Raw genomic sequence first — 14,392 nt, forward strand, 5'->3', positions numbered from 1 at the left:
TTTCTCATTTCAGTGCTCGCCTTTAGTCTTAGATGTGAATAGGGCTCGTGAGAGAGCACAGTGTACCGCCCTGCCATAGTAGCGAGTATGCGTCACAACTGTTGTCATAGTCATAAGGGTTCGAAGGAACTTGACAAAATGACCCCGTAACTTAGGGAGATGGGGTGCTCTACTATCGAAGGATTAGGAAAGTGACATAACCCAGAGGGTAGCGTCTGTTTATAAAAAACACAAGACTGCTAACTGGGTTCTAGAATAAATCAATAATTCATTTCACGTAACAGGAGTCCTAATTCTACACCAGATCTGAATTTGTCGAGACTAAATAGTTTTCATGCAAATATCTGCGCAATTTCATCATTCTTTAAAACTAGCTTCTCCTTAGGACTCAGATTTTGTCATGACCAAACTGCTGCGAGATGGATCTTAAGAAATTTCTTAGGTCTATGGCCCTAAGTTTGCATTAAACCTTAATGCTGCATCCATTTACAACAACTATTCTTCTGAAGGATTATTTCTTTTATAAGATACAAATTGACATTTCTCTAGGTATAGCTGGTCTCAAATAATTCTGAATTTTCTTATGCTTGGCATTTTTCATGTGCTGTAGAAATGGGAATCGCCTGAAATAGAAGTCACACGAAAGCCAGTTTCTTCTGAAACCCCTTATTTTAGGTGAAAAGGTGGGGGGCCCAACTGCTCTTTCCTGCGTGGTGTTGGTTTCAACCCAGGCAGGAAAGATCCCCCTTTCATATGAAAATGACCTTTGACATGAAAGAATGTGTGAAACAAACAAGCCCTAGTCTTTTATTCAACTATCAACTATACATGAAAACATTTTTTTCCAGGTCCTAGCGAAATTGAAATGGCTAAGTGGTTAAAACATTGTAAAACTGAAGAACATAAGAAGTGAATCTTGACATAAAGTAAGAAAAACAAGTACACATTTTCGTTATTTGTTATCAGTATGTATTTGATTGATCTTTGGTAATTTTGAAATGCTCAGTTAGACTCAATGTTGTGAAAAGCGCATCTCAATACGCAAAAAGTGTGCCTCGCCTCAAGGCGAGGGACTTTTTGCCTTGGGGCACAACCATGTGTGAGGTGTGTGCCTCATACTCCTTGAGGCGCAACCACCACCAGCGGCAGCCACCACCGGCGGCAAGTACATACTCTCTCTCTCTCTCTCTCCCTTCTTCCCTCTTCTTCTGCTCCTTCTTCTTCCCTTCTCCTGCTGTCGCTTCTTCTTCTTTCCTCCTCCTTTTCTCTTCTTCTTCCTTTTCTTCTTCCCTTCCTCTGCTGCCGCTTCTTCTTCTTCTTCTTCCCTCCTTCTTCCTTTGTTCTTCTTCTTTAATTGACTGTGCATGTTATTATGTATGTACATGTAATTGACTGTATGTGTTGGTTTTTGTAAAGATTGTGTATATCAAATTGTGAATGTTAGTTTGTGCCATTATTTTAAAAATAATTTTTTGATAGGTGGATATGCATGTAATTGATTGTGTATGTGTAGGTTTATACATGTACATAACTATATATAAAGATTGTGTATGTACATGTAATCTATTGTGTACGTATAGGTTTGTAGTTTTGTATATAAAGATTGTTAATGTGAATTTGTGACTTTTAGTTTGTGTCATTAGATCATGGGAATTAAAAATAAGTTTAAGCGTTTTTGTGGGTGAGACTAAATATAGATAATTAGATATGCATTCTTACGTGTTCTAGCGATTGAAAAATTAGTTAGATATACATTAACTTTTGGTTGTTAATGCTAATATGCATTATTGATGATGACATGATGTTGATGAATCTAATTGCTAGTGATTTTGTTACTTAATTGTTCATTGAGTGCTCATATTTTATATGTCAAATACTTAGTTAGATCAAGTTGTTGCATTCATGTTACTTTTACATGTTATTCTCATATTTTTTGGTATTTATTTGATATTTCCTATTTCTTATTGGTTGTTGCTTCATGAATAAAGCATTTTATTTATTTATTTGTAGTTTTTATATTTTTTAAAGTTTTAAAAATATATTTTTGAGGCTTTCGTTTTACGCCTCACTTCATATTTGGTGGAGCGCTTCAATACGCTTCAATGCTTTCACAACATTGGTTAGACCCTACATGATTTATCATTGATATTATTACTTGTTTATGGTTCATCACATTTGCTTTGCTGATGCTTTAATGAAAGCATAAAATTTTTGTGTCATTAATCATTTCTTTTTTATTCTAAATATACATTCAGATAGGAACTTGAACATTTGACTTATTTCATGGTTTCCCAGTAAGTTGGAGAAGAATGCCTGCGATGGAGATAGAAAACAAAAGACAGCTTGTAAGTAATTTCTTATGATTGTTCATAAACTGATATAAACTTTGTATGCTTCTTGGAAATATGCCTGCTTCATTTGACTTTTTGATGTAGTCCAACCCCCTCACCCCCCCCCCCCCCCCACACACACACTATGACAATGGATTGTCGTGATAGAAAACAATTCCAATTGCAGGGCTAACTCAATCAATCAGTGAAAGGATAAAGCAAACCTTCAATTGCTGGTTTGCTTGGAACGGTGTTTCTAGGATATCTTTTTGCCTCTTGTGGCAAGGTTGGCACCTAAAATGAGTCTTCTGGCTTTTTCATTCGTTAATGGATGAGTTACCTTGGATGCTTCAAGCAGATGATGACAACAATATTCGCCAACTTGGTTACAATTTTGTTATATAAGATAGAAATCCTGCTATTAGGGTCTGTAAAAGTTCAATAAAGGGGGAAGCTCATGAATTCTACTCTCTTGAAGTCTTTTTTTCTTAAGACAGTTTCTTTATTGTCATAACAAATGATTTTTATGTGTTCTTTTTTGCATCTTTAAACAATGCATACAAACGATATGACTTGATTGCATTGAGGAGGGAACAATTGATGCCTAGCTCACCTTATGTCCTTCATTTGTTCTTGGTGGACGTGCAACCTACAAATTGCAACATCATCTGCAATGACTCAATTTGATTTTCTTTTGCAGCACATTCTAGTTTACAAGATTCTAGCCCTTCATGGTTATACATTTTAGTTACCCTATACAAACTTGTAATTTAGCATTCATGGTTATTAATGGAATGTTCAGATAGAAATGTTTCAGATTCACATATCATTTGCCATGAAGGCAGAATCTGACCTTGTTTGGGATTGCCTTTAAATGCAATTAATTCCTTGTTTAAATGGGGCTCAAACAATGTGAATTTGCACTGGCCATCTGTATGGGTGCAACATGCAAGGCAGTTCTTATCCATTTCAACACTAAACACATGATGAAATTCAATCCTCTAGGTTCAATCGTTTGCTGCGGATATTCCTACAAGTAAATTAAACAGTTGATTACATGGCGCACTGGCTGCACATTATGTATGGGAAGATTGATGCACATGTATAAAGCATATTATTTTATTTTGTTAAATCACTCATATAAGCCTTCGATCCTCTAGGTTTAAGAATAGTTTCCCAATGTTCAATATCTAGGACTTCTGTTATTGTGTAGAGGAAATCTAGTAAATGGATAAATGATAATGCCTTCACAATCAAGCATCCAGATATTGTCCGATTTGTGTCATTCTCCATGATGTGAGGACTCTAATGGCTGGGTTCAACAGTTTGTGGTGTGGAAACTTCATGGTCATGCTAAATGATATTGCAAAAACATATCTTTACATGTAAGGATTATCAGTTGATCAGATGGATGTTACAGAAATTTTTGTTTCTATGTTAGTCTTACAGAAAATGTACTTTAAAGTAATCATTTGTCCTTTCAAGTGTGCATGTCTTATTATACAAATGATTTCAAGCTGCTCTTTCTTGAATCTGTTTGGTACTTTTCCTTGATAACTTATAGATTCATGAAAAGGAAAACAAGAAAACCAACCCCAATGCTTGATGCTTTCAAATTTTTGTAGGAACATGTTGGTACTAGTCCAAGCTTCAGCAGTAGCTATCATTCTTGTGGTCAACACCGCAAAATTTCAATTGGTGTCACAGTTCAGGGAGCTTTGGCAGGAATAGACTCTGACATAAAAAAGAAGAGTGAAACTGGTGATCCCTGTGCAGAAAATCTTGCTGGCGTAAAAAACATAAAAGAAGATGCGGGAAAATTAAATTTAAAAAGTGGCCAATTAGAAACTTCAATTCAGAAATCAGGTGCATGGGTTTCACGCTCTTTCCACAAGGAAAATAAAACTGTAGAATTCTGTGCTAATAGGGCATCAATTTTGCAGTCTGGAAATGGTCTCCGAACAAAGGTTGACTGTGTTACATATGCAAGGAAGAGCAAGGATGGTGTTAACCCAGAAAAGGTAGAAGAGTTTGTTTTCACAGCAACTCAAGAAATGCATGTATCAAATAAAAAGGAAACAAAAAGTAAAACAATGAGCAAAGAAAATGGAAATCTTCAGACAAATCAATGCACAGAAACTTTGAGAATGAAACTGTGGGATATACTGCAAACAGCTCCTTCACAGGCAGGAGATGATAAAGATGCTAAAGTCCACAAATCTAAGCAGAATTCTGATACCATCGAGACTGATTCTGAGAAACCAATCCAGAATGCCTGTAAACCTTTTACTCGTTCTGCATTGCAAAGAAAGCCAACCATTAAGTTTCCAAAGTTGCAGCATGAACTCAATCTTGGGCTGCTTCCTCCAAGTTTACCCCTCCAACAGAAACTTCCACAGCAAAATATTTTCATATTTACTGGAGAAGAAGGGCATGGAGCAGATGCACTGGGTGTAAACAGGCATTCCTCCAACTTCAAAAGGAAGCCTAAGAAGCATGGTTTGATTGTACCTCGGCGAATTCAATATTCGCCTGACACAATTCTTGAAAAGAAACTGGAAATGAATGGACAGAAGGAAAAACTGCGATCGCCATCACCATTACCCCAGGAAACAGTAAATGCAGAAGGTTTGAGAAGTCCTATGATGGAAAAGGATGCTGATAGAGGAGTTTTTGACATTCCAATAATGACAAAAAGAAAAGACAAGGAAGAGAATGATGATGCTAGTCACGCTACTGCCTTACGAAGGCAGAGTAGCCGTGGCAAAGTTATTCAGGGATCACCCATGCATAGATTTGACCCTGATGTGCTTGAAAATTCACCAGTTGCAAAAGATGGAGCTGCTGAAGGAAGTTTTCATAGATCATGGTTATGTGATGCAGACAAAGAAAAATTCCAAATGGGTACAGCTAAGAAAGAGAGTTTTCATAGCCCATCACTGCATGATGATAACATAGATGATGCCAGTCCAGAACTTCCTGAGAACATGTCAATAGCAGAAGGATTTTACCAACATCGGAGGCGTTCACACACATGCATAGCATCTTCTGTATCCTTAATTCTTTTGTGTTTATATTTTCTGTTTGGATCACTTGGGAGAAGAGATTTTAGTGCACCTCCTTAACTAGTTTTGCAGGATGATACCAGAGAGGATAAGGAGACCTTGTCTGGGACTCCACCTGTACTGGGGAAGAGGGATGTGCAGAAGAATTCTTCTCCCTCTTCAGTGGAAGAGCAGAATATAGAATACTCAGAAAATCATCATATGACCAGAGGAGGTAAGTGATCAACCAAACTAACTGTTGCACAAAGGTGCTTTCTTGCACATGACATGAACCAGTTCAAGTCTACCATCCATTCAAAAGACTGCTAACAATTGCATGATTGTATATTGGTAAAGAACCATGATTTGGACTAACGTCTTATAAACTTGGTCCCCCATCTTATCTTCCTAGGCAGGAGGAAGATTTAGTGTTTCTGAACTGCTTCCTGCAAAAGGATAGTCAGTGCTTGTGAGACTGTCTAAACCTGGGTCTCTATAGACCCACCAACAAGTCCACTTTATTCTTTTTTAAGCACCCATAATTGTGAAACTATGCCATATTGACATGTTGGCCACATTATATATCAATGTACTGCCCCTCACCTCCCTTGTGCGTTTGATCTCCAGTGCCCATTGAGAGAACTGAGCTGCAGGAAAATGAGTCGTATCGTAGTCTGCTCTAGATTTGTTTCGGTTTCTGTTTTATGAAGTCTTCTCTTTTATCTTTAACCAGGATCTTTGAAATATTATTGTGAAAGTCTGTTGCCTTCTACTGAAATGCAAAAATTATGAAAGACCCACAGTTTTACTGAAGACTACATGTCTTCCTAAAAAGGTGATGACTAATCTTTAGAGAAGGATAACATATGGATATACTTGGGAAAGGGAATGTAGAATCCCAGTTCCAGATCCAAGTTATGTTTGAGTATCAAATATCTGAATGCATCAACTGTTCTATTTATTATTGAGTCAAAGCATGGTTGTGTACCAAGTCTTCTAGAATGTTGGATGTCTGTCTGTTTCTTCAGAAAAATGGATGCCTAGGTTTTTAATGTTCGTCACGAGTTTCATGTTTCCTGATGGCAACAGAGAAATGGACCCCAGAAAGCCATGACAAGCCACTATTTCTGCTCCGTCGTAGCATACGAATACGCCATCAAGCTAATTTGGCCAAAGTCCCAAGCTCCACTTCTCCATCCAAAAAGGGTAAGCCTCATCATGTTCTTCAATTCATTTGCTTCTCATTATCCTGTTGACATGTCTTTTACTGCATCATCGCCATAAAACTTACTAGGAAAGGAGGAAACCTCTCAGTTCCATGTGGCATCTCAGCAAAGTGAGGATGGACTGGCAAGGTTACTTCTACACTACAGTTAATGATTGGTTTGAGAAATGAAACAGCTTGCATTTGCATCTTTTGCTTCTTAAGAAAATTTTGGATTCTCATGGTCAAATGATTACTAATGATTTTGCATATATAAACGAATAACTTTCTTAGATTTTACTTGGATGCATGATGTTAGGAATCCAGGATGTTGGGCTTGGATTTTCAGCAATATATTTTTATAGTTAAGTTCAGATTCATACCAGATGACAGGTTCTGAGCTGGAGTTGCTCCTTCTCGAACATTCTGGGAGGCTTTTGTAATGTCATTTTGGCAATTGAACATATCCCAACACTATATTGTAGGTATCAAATGGATATTGGAGTTTGTAATCTTAAGCTCCTCTATATATGCTTTGGATGCCACTAGAGACCTGGGAGTGGCATTCAAGGTTCATGCCTACTACCACATCTACATATGTAAAATGTGTGTCAAGAAACCTGAATGGTGTCAATGACTGCATGATGCTCTCAAAGCCCCTCGCTGATGTTTATCTGTAGTTTGCCACTCAGTCAGTAAAGTGCACTGACCATTTTGCCAAAATGCATATGAGCTTTCAGAGCACAATCCTGTAATGTCATTAAGAGAATCAAGTTTAAATGGTATCACAATGCCATTTGCTCCCTATCTGAAGTATGGTGCTAATACAAGAGTGCATCCGATACTGCTCATTCTAATGATTAACAGGGATATCTTGGATCGCAATGTGTTCAAGGCTTCCTAGTCCTGATCTGCTCTCATGACTATTTCAACTTAACCAAAACATCCCAGCACTATCCCAATGTTTCTGTAAAAGGGGTCCTCCCTGCAAAATGCCGTTATACAAACCAATGCCTGATCTGATAGGACCAGACACAATAGTGTCATGGTAATGTCTTGTATGGTTCTCCCTTTTGCATGCATAGGTTAATGGCACTTGGATTTGCCTGATTTACTGGATCTTTGTACTTCCCCACCGAATCCTGATCCAATGACAGAATTGGTTTGAACCAGACCTGGACTCATTAAAAGATTCATTAGTTGGATATGGATGCAGACTCACCTGCATCTGCCCTGGCTCTGGCCAATTTGGAGCCCTACATCATAGACACTAGTGGAAATGGCTAGCTGGATGCCTGTTTCAGCATTTTGGTCTTAAGAAAGTTGTCACTTGATGACCCCCGTATTTTAGACCTTCAGTGAACTTTCTTAATTATGAACAGTTGGAGTTTATCAAAAGTTGCAGTGAAAATTTACCAAGTTTATACTATCTGGCAGCTTGTAAGCGGCCCATTGCACTATATGCCTTTTGTTACTGTGCAGGTTTAATAATTGTTTTATAATCTTGTACTAGATTGTTGAACCACCTGCAGTTCTTTATTGCCATTATCATTTTACAATGCTACCATCTGATTCTCAACTAAAGGGCATTCTCCTTTTCATGGCAAAGCAGGGCCATCACTCAGTTTACTTCGGGTTTAGAAAGATTCAAGACGAAGATGAAGTCTCATACAAGGAGAAAAGCCTCATGCATCCTCTCATCCACCATTGAAAAAATTGAAGCACAACTACACAGTGCAGAGTCTCAAATACATACCGAACTGTGGGTGATCCAAATTGCTCTCTCTACACACACTCACACACACACACACACAAAAAAAAAAAACATACACACACGCTTGCACACATTCATGAACTTAGCTTTGGTACCCTTGACAGTGCCGTACTCTTTAGTCGCCCTTTGATTTTTTTTATTTGAGGATCTAACTCTACAGATGAGATCTCCATATCTTTCTTAGTGGAAAAGGTGTATTAGATTAATAGATTTTTGTCTGCACACAGGTTTTTAAAAAGAATGGCCCACAATGCACCAAAATCATACAGAAAATGTCAAATTCTGCATCTAATAATTTGATCTGATGCATATCTCTGAGTAAACAAACCATAACACATCCTTAGGATATGATTGTCTAAATAATGCCTGCAACTATGACTTTTGTTAGACCACTGCAGGGTTTGCCCGTCTGGCCAGCAGGGCGGTTGTGACGGTGCTGAGATGAAGGCACTGGATCAAACGCTGCTGGTGCATGGGTGTGTCCTTAGCTTTTAGAGGTGGGCCACGTAAGGTAGGGTGGTCGTGGGGCCCCACCCGGGGTTTTCCTTGCTTTGATGAGGGTTCCTCGTTAAAAAAACTGACTTTTGTTAAGAGAGTATAGTTCTATAAGGGGCAACCAGGATGAGACCCATATGTGCGTACGTGTGTGTGCGACATAAAAGTTAGTTTGTCTTCACGTATCTTTACATGAAGTTAGTTTGTCTTCACTTAACTTTATCTTTCTTGACAGAGGGAAGTTTAACAATCTGAGCAAAACCAAGAGGAAGAAGTTAGAAACGAGATTTCAAGGTAGATAAAGCAAAATAAAGTAACAAATGTGTTCACCTCTAATTAGAATCTGTTGAAAAAAAAAGAAAGAAAAAAGCGCATTCTAGAAAAGTTTATTATTGCTGTCTTGGAAGAAAACAAGCAGGTATTGTGGTTAATCAAATTGGAGGTTTTGTTGGTGACTGATGATTTATTTAAGGTGTTATGTTTTTTCTTCGTTTGTTGTACAGAGCAACAAGAACGACTACAAGAAATCCATGCAAAGTTCAAGGAGAACGTGAGTCTACATCTCCAAGAGTGCAAGAACGTGCTAGGAGAGATGGAAGCAGATCAGATAGATCTGAGAGCAATGGCGGAAAGGCAAAGTATGGTTATATTTCTAACCCTTCTTCCACCTAGCTCTAAAGGAGTTTTAACTTTCTAAGAATGAAAGCAAATCTGGTCATATTATATATATATATATATATAGCCCATTAGCCGGTCACATATTGGGTCGAGTACCTTACAAAGGTACCCAGCTCGGCCGAGTATCAAATCTGCCCTGGGTGACAACATGACCTGAGCTGCTCTCGACAATAAAGTGCTAGTGTTTTAGGGTCTTTTGGAGAATAACATTGACAGGAGCGCCAGTAGGGACGCTAACTGGTCCGCTTTGATACAGATCCAAGTTGAATCCTACCATACTGTGGTTGGCAGGCTTCTTACTGGATCTGAATCCTTTTTTAGCTCCATTCGGAGTTCAAATTCATGGGGGAAAATGTTCCAATAAGATTGGGTATCTTTGGAATGTCTTGAAAACCCTGTCAGCAGGCTTTACCGATTATCTAACCTGGTAGGGGTTACCGGTTTGGTCTGAATGGAACTGGGATTGGTTGGATAGTCGACCCAAGCCCATACAGTCACAAATATCAGCGAATTTTGAGTTTCTGGTGATAAAAATCACAGGCCGTGAAAATCTTGATAATATTGCAAGAAATTCAAAATTCTCCTATTTTTATTGACATCATTTTATTGAGATATTATCATTATTTTGATATATTTAACGTTTTAAAATTGTACTTATTCATGATACGGATATTTTTCTGAAAATATTTCAAAATGTTAACAATTAATGGGAGACTTTTCATTGAGAACTAGAATTGTGATAATTGATGCTTTCATTGGGGTCACTCTGGATCCAGTCACATTTCATCAGTGCACGGGGTAGTCAAAGGTGGTCGCTTTGGTGAAGCGTGATATATAATATATCGAGCAGATCTCTGCACACCCCCAGCAGATGGTGCCCACCCAATGGCTAGTCTGGTGAAGGGGGTGTCCAATTATTCTGTTAGGTTCCACACTTTTTCAGGGGAGACCCATATTTTATTGACATAAAACACGTGTCGTCATGGTCAATCTGTTGTACCACTACCGAGAGGCAGAGCCAAGAGGGGGGCATGTGAGTATCAGAATTTTTGGTACACTTCATTTCAGAACCTCAGTTTATCAATACACAAAGTTAAATTCGCCTCTATGGCAGGTAAACTAGCCGGACGAGTTGAGCACTTGAGCTTGGTTTGTTCAAACTCGACTTATTTGTTAAGCCCGAGCTTGCCCTCGTCATTATGGGTGTCAATGGGTCGGGTTTGGTTTGGACTCAGGTGGAACCAAACCCGGCCATGTCATACTCGTTAAACAATATTTTTTATCATTTTTACATCGAAAATTTATGCTGTCTTAATCGGAATTTGGGTCGGGCCCGGGTCTGGTATAAAATTTCACAAACTATACCTGGGTCCATGTATTAATCAGACCTTAGGGTCCAGACATGGGTCTTAATTGGGTCTTCTTATTTATCACCATACTTAGACCCTATAGGGTTTACAGGTTAGGGATGGCAATGGACCAGGGTGGGGGCAGGGGACAAGGTCTCCACCCCCGCCCCGTCTCAAAATCCGAACCTCCACCCCCGCCTCCATCCCCGCACTGTGGTGGATTTTAACCTCCACCCCTGTTTCATGTCCTTCATCCCCGGTCCAAATGGGGGTGAGGTGGGGCGGGGCCCGTTTCCTCTCTGTCTATTGTCATCCCTTAGAAGGATGGAGTGGGGCGGGGGAAAGCTTAAGTCCATTCCCGTTTCATGCCTTTCATCCCCCATCCAAACGGGGCGATGCGGGGCAGGGCAGGGCTTTGCTTTCCCCTGGTCCAACTGCCATCCCTAGTCCAGGTAAGTTGACACCCCTACTCATCATCAACTTGGGCTTAGCTCGAGCTGGCTTGTTACTGAGTGGAGCCAAGGTTTGCTCGATATTTTTCAAACGGGAATAAGGTTAAGAATTAAGCTCCCGACCTCTTTCCTAGAATCAATGCCTGGCAACCAATTGCTTTACACACTGTTCATATGATTGCGTCTTTACCAAAAGCATTCAAATTTATCAGTCCAAGTGACAGATGATTCTTTGGCCGGAACAATTAAACTCTTGGTCCTCCTAGACTGCCCAAGTCCATGACCAGCCAAACTGCACCTACGATATAGATTTTACAAGTGCAATAATTCCCACCTAATTGCTGCTGCTTCTTTCGCCGTAAATGATGACTTGTTTCAAGAGATGCATGTTGCGAAAATCTTAGTTTTCACTTTGAGTTTGATCGGTTTATTAACATTGGAATTTTTGGTGCGATGACTTAGAGGCGTCGCATAGGAAGCTGCTCCTACAAGTAGAGAATGACATGGCTGCTCAGTTGGGTGACGCTGAAAGAAGAATCGTGGCCCTGCAAAAGGCAAGTCAACCTTCTCTAACCCAATTAATGACAGGGTCATCTAACGCAAAGCTTTGGGTTACAGACTTTCAGTCATCCCCAAGGTTATCCCAATCATAATACCCTACCTGGGATCTCATTGATGCAAACTGTTTTGATCAAATCGGATGCTGTAGACGTGATCTACATCTTCCATTTAGTGCAGGATTTTTTGGCGGTTAAAAAGTCAACTGCTGAAAAACAAAATTTTTGTGATTTTTTAAATAAAAAAAAGCAACATCTGTCGAATGTTGATCGATCTCAATTAAATTGACTATGCTGAAACCATTTATGAGGTGGGATTTGATCAAAACAATTTGCATCAATGAGATCTTAGAGGGGGTATGCCGATAGGAGATGACATAGGGAATGAATGGAATGGGGTTAGGCTGACTGCGTTTGATAATCAGCTCTATTGTGGCCCTTTTGGCAGCTGGACCTATTTGCTACTCCTTGCAAATAGATTTCATGTTTAGACAAGTCTACACACGGCAAGTAGATCTGTCTATTTGGGTCAGGTCAGATCGTTCTTTTTTGCTTGGAAAGGATTGGGCTTGCCTCTTAGTTGGTATTGAGTGTGGATCGGATGAGGGCTACCACCAAGTTCCTTGGATGTTGTTCATACTTCATCCACTACATGAATTGCACCCAATGGCCATGGATGGAGCTTTTGCTCTCAGCCATTCCTTGGAGGTGCTCTAGATGCTGTTCATCTACAGCATCAAAGGCTCTGAAAATCGTGGTGGGGGGCAGGCCCATCTGTGGCATAAGAAATGTAACTATGGTGCCGTTCATCAACACGGATGAATGCAACCCAAGGTATCCTGATGGTTTACCATTAGATAATCAGATGCAGCTCTGGTGGTAAACTGTTAAGAGTTGCATTGGATGCCCTTTATCCTTGTGATGAATGGCAGCAAGAATACTACTATCTTGTTTCTTTTTTGCTTCAGCCATTCATTGTTTTCGCCGTAGATGCCGTTCATCTAAAACTTGAATGGCTTTGACAGAATTTGTGGAGCCCATCCAAGAAACAACCTATCCATTCATGGTTCTAGCTGCCGTTTATTACATGAAGGAACGACATCTAAGAGCTGCATCAGGTCCAGGCCTGATGCTCTCTCGCCATTTTTTTCCGCCCCTAGTATCGGTGGGTTATAGGTCGTGTTACACAAGTCCATACCTGCTTTCTGTGCCTGTTGACCGTTCAGGGCCCAAGAGACAGTTGTTTTTGTCTCGTGGGACAATTTCCACGTCACCCTCCTTTTCCGAGTCTTTTGTGTGGCTGTCCTTCATCGTCTTAGGAACCGATCTTACCCAAGTTCGTAGTCCCAATTGGGGATTAGTGTTAAGAGGGGAAAAGAGGCAAGTCGACAATCGTATCCATTATTGATGAGAGAACTGCCTGTTTGATTTGGTTTCGCAGGAATCTCAGGAAAAGATGCAAGAGTTAAAGCGCGTGCTTAGCGGAGTATTTTAGTTAGCGTCGTGTTTTGTGTTGATGACGATATAGTGGGACGTTCAACTGAAAGGAGGCATTTATATGCCAGAACGTGGGAAGGTTACCAAGGGGAAAGATAACATCATCAATGACGTACTTACCATATCTTGTCATCGCGTTTTTTTTTTTCTTCCGCTGCCTTCTTACAGCACCGTTCTCATTGGCTATGACCAATGTAATTTTGTTGGTCCTTGAATTACACAAATGCTCTTCCAACGGCATGTTTGGATCAAGGCGTTAAAGAGAAGGAAGTGGATTTTGATTCAACAGGGGGAGTGTTTCCTCCTTGTTTCCCCTGCTCCACCCGACAACATAAAGCAACACCATTGTTCCATTGAGTATGACGAATGAGGAGAATATTAAATCAGACGTCGTCCATCGCCTACAACTAGACCATCACTTAACCGCATCATAAAACCCGGCCTTGCGTTTATTGCAAAACCAAGCAAAATTACTAACATCAACATAAAAACAGAAAGCAAAATTACCATATTGGGCTCCGCTTGGTTGGTAGGAGCTATCAGTGCACGTCTCCTTGTGTTGCAGGTTCAAAACCCCAGTGATACTTTGAATTATAACTGGTGGGGTCTGCCTAACCTCAGCTTGCTTTTCAAATAAAAAAAGGAAAAAAAAAAAGAATAGCAGAGACGATATAGCATACAATAAATGATAATTTACTTATAGGCGCCTAACATATAGTAAATTTACATCTAACTACTTCAGGTTCCAAATATTTAAAATAGACTTCTAACCATTTAAAAATTGCTCAAATGACTGCTCGAGATGCTTTTTTTTATTCACTTAACTCTAGCTCACTTTTAAAAATAACCAGTGTTGTGAGAGGCGTACGCCTCAATACCTGAAGCGTACACCTCAGAGGCGAAGCGCACGCTCAAGGTATTGAGGCATTGCAGTGAAGCGTTTCAAGCTTGAAACGCACGCTTCACTCATGTGAAGCGCACGCCTCAAGTCGAAACGCGCTTCGTTTCTAAG

The 14,392-nt window shown here is 39.8% G+C and overlaps 1 protein-coding gene across 1 annotated transcript in view; it reads left to right on the plus strand.

Annotated features, from left to right (window-relative positions):
• Window positions 1–13,620, plus strand: part of ASY3 (asynaptic protein) — a 75,088-nt gene extending 61,468 nt beyond the window's left edge. The window contains exons 2-11 of the mRNA XM_090018346.1: window positions 3,956–4,120; window positions 4,274–5,380; window positions 5,468–5,609; window positions 6,464–6,580; window positions 6,669–6,729; window positions 8,191–8,340; window positions 9,083–9,141; window positions 9,351–9,485; window positions 11,789–11,880; window positions 13,325–13,620. Coding sequence (XP_089874472.1) covers window positions 3,956–4,120; window positions 4,274–5,380; window positions 5,468–5,609; window positions 6,464–6,580; window positions 6,669–6,729; window positions 8,191–8,340; window positions 9,083–9,141; window positions 9,351–9,485; window positions 11,789–11,880; window positions 13,325–13,378 — 2,082 coding nt within the window. The 3' untranslated portion in view covers window positions 13,379–13,620. The remainder of the gene's footprint in view (window positions 1–3,955; window positions 4,121–4,273; window positions 5,381–5,467; window positions 5,610–6,463; window positions 6,581–6,668; window positions 6,730–8,190; window positions 8,341–9,082; window positions 9,142–9,350; window positions 9,486–11,788; window positions 11,881–13,324) is intronic.
• Window positions 13,621–14,392: the final 772 nt, after the last annotated feature.

The sequence above is a fragment of the Nuphar pumila genome, chromosome 10 (assembly GCF_984573655.1).
Source record: "Nuphar pumila chromosome 10, dmNupPumi1.hap1.1, whole genome shotgun sequence".
Lineage (NCBI taxonomy): Eukaryota > Viridiplantae > Streptophyta > Magnoliopsida > Nymphaeales > Nymphaeaceae > Nuphar > Nuphar pumila.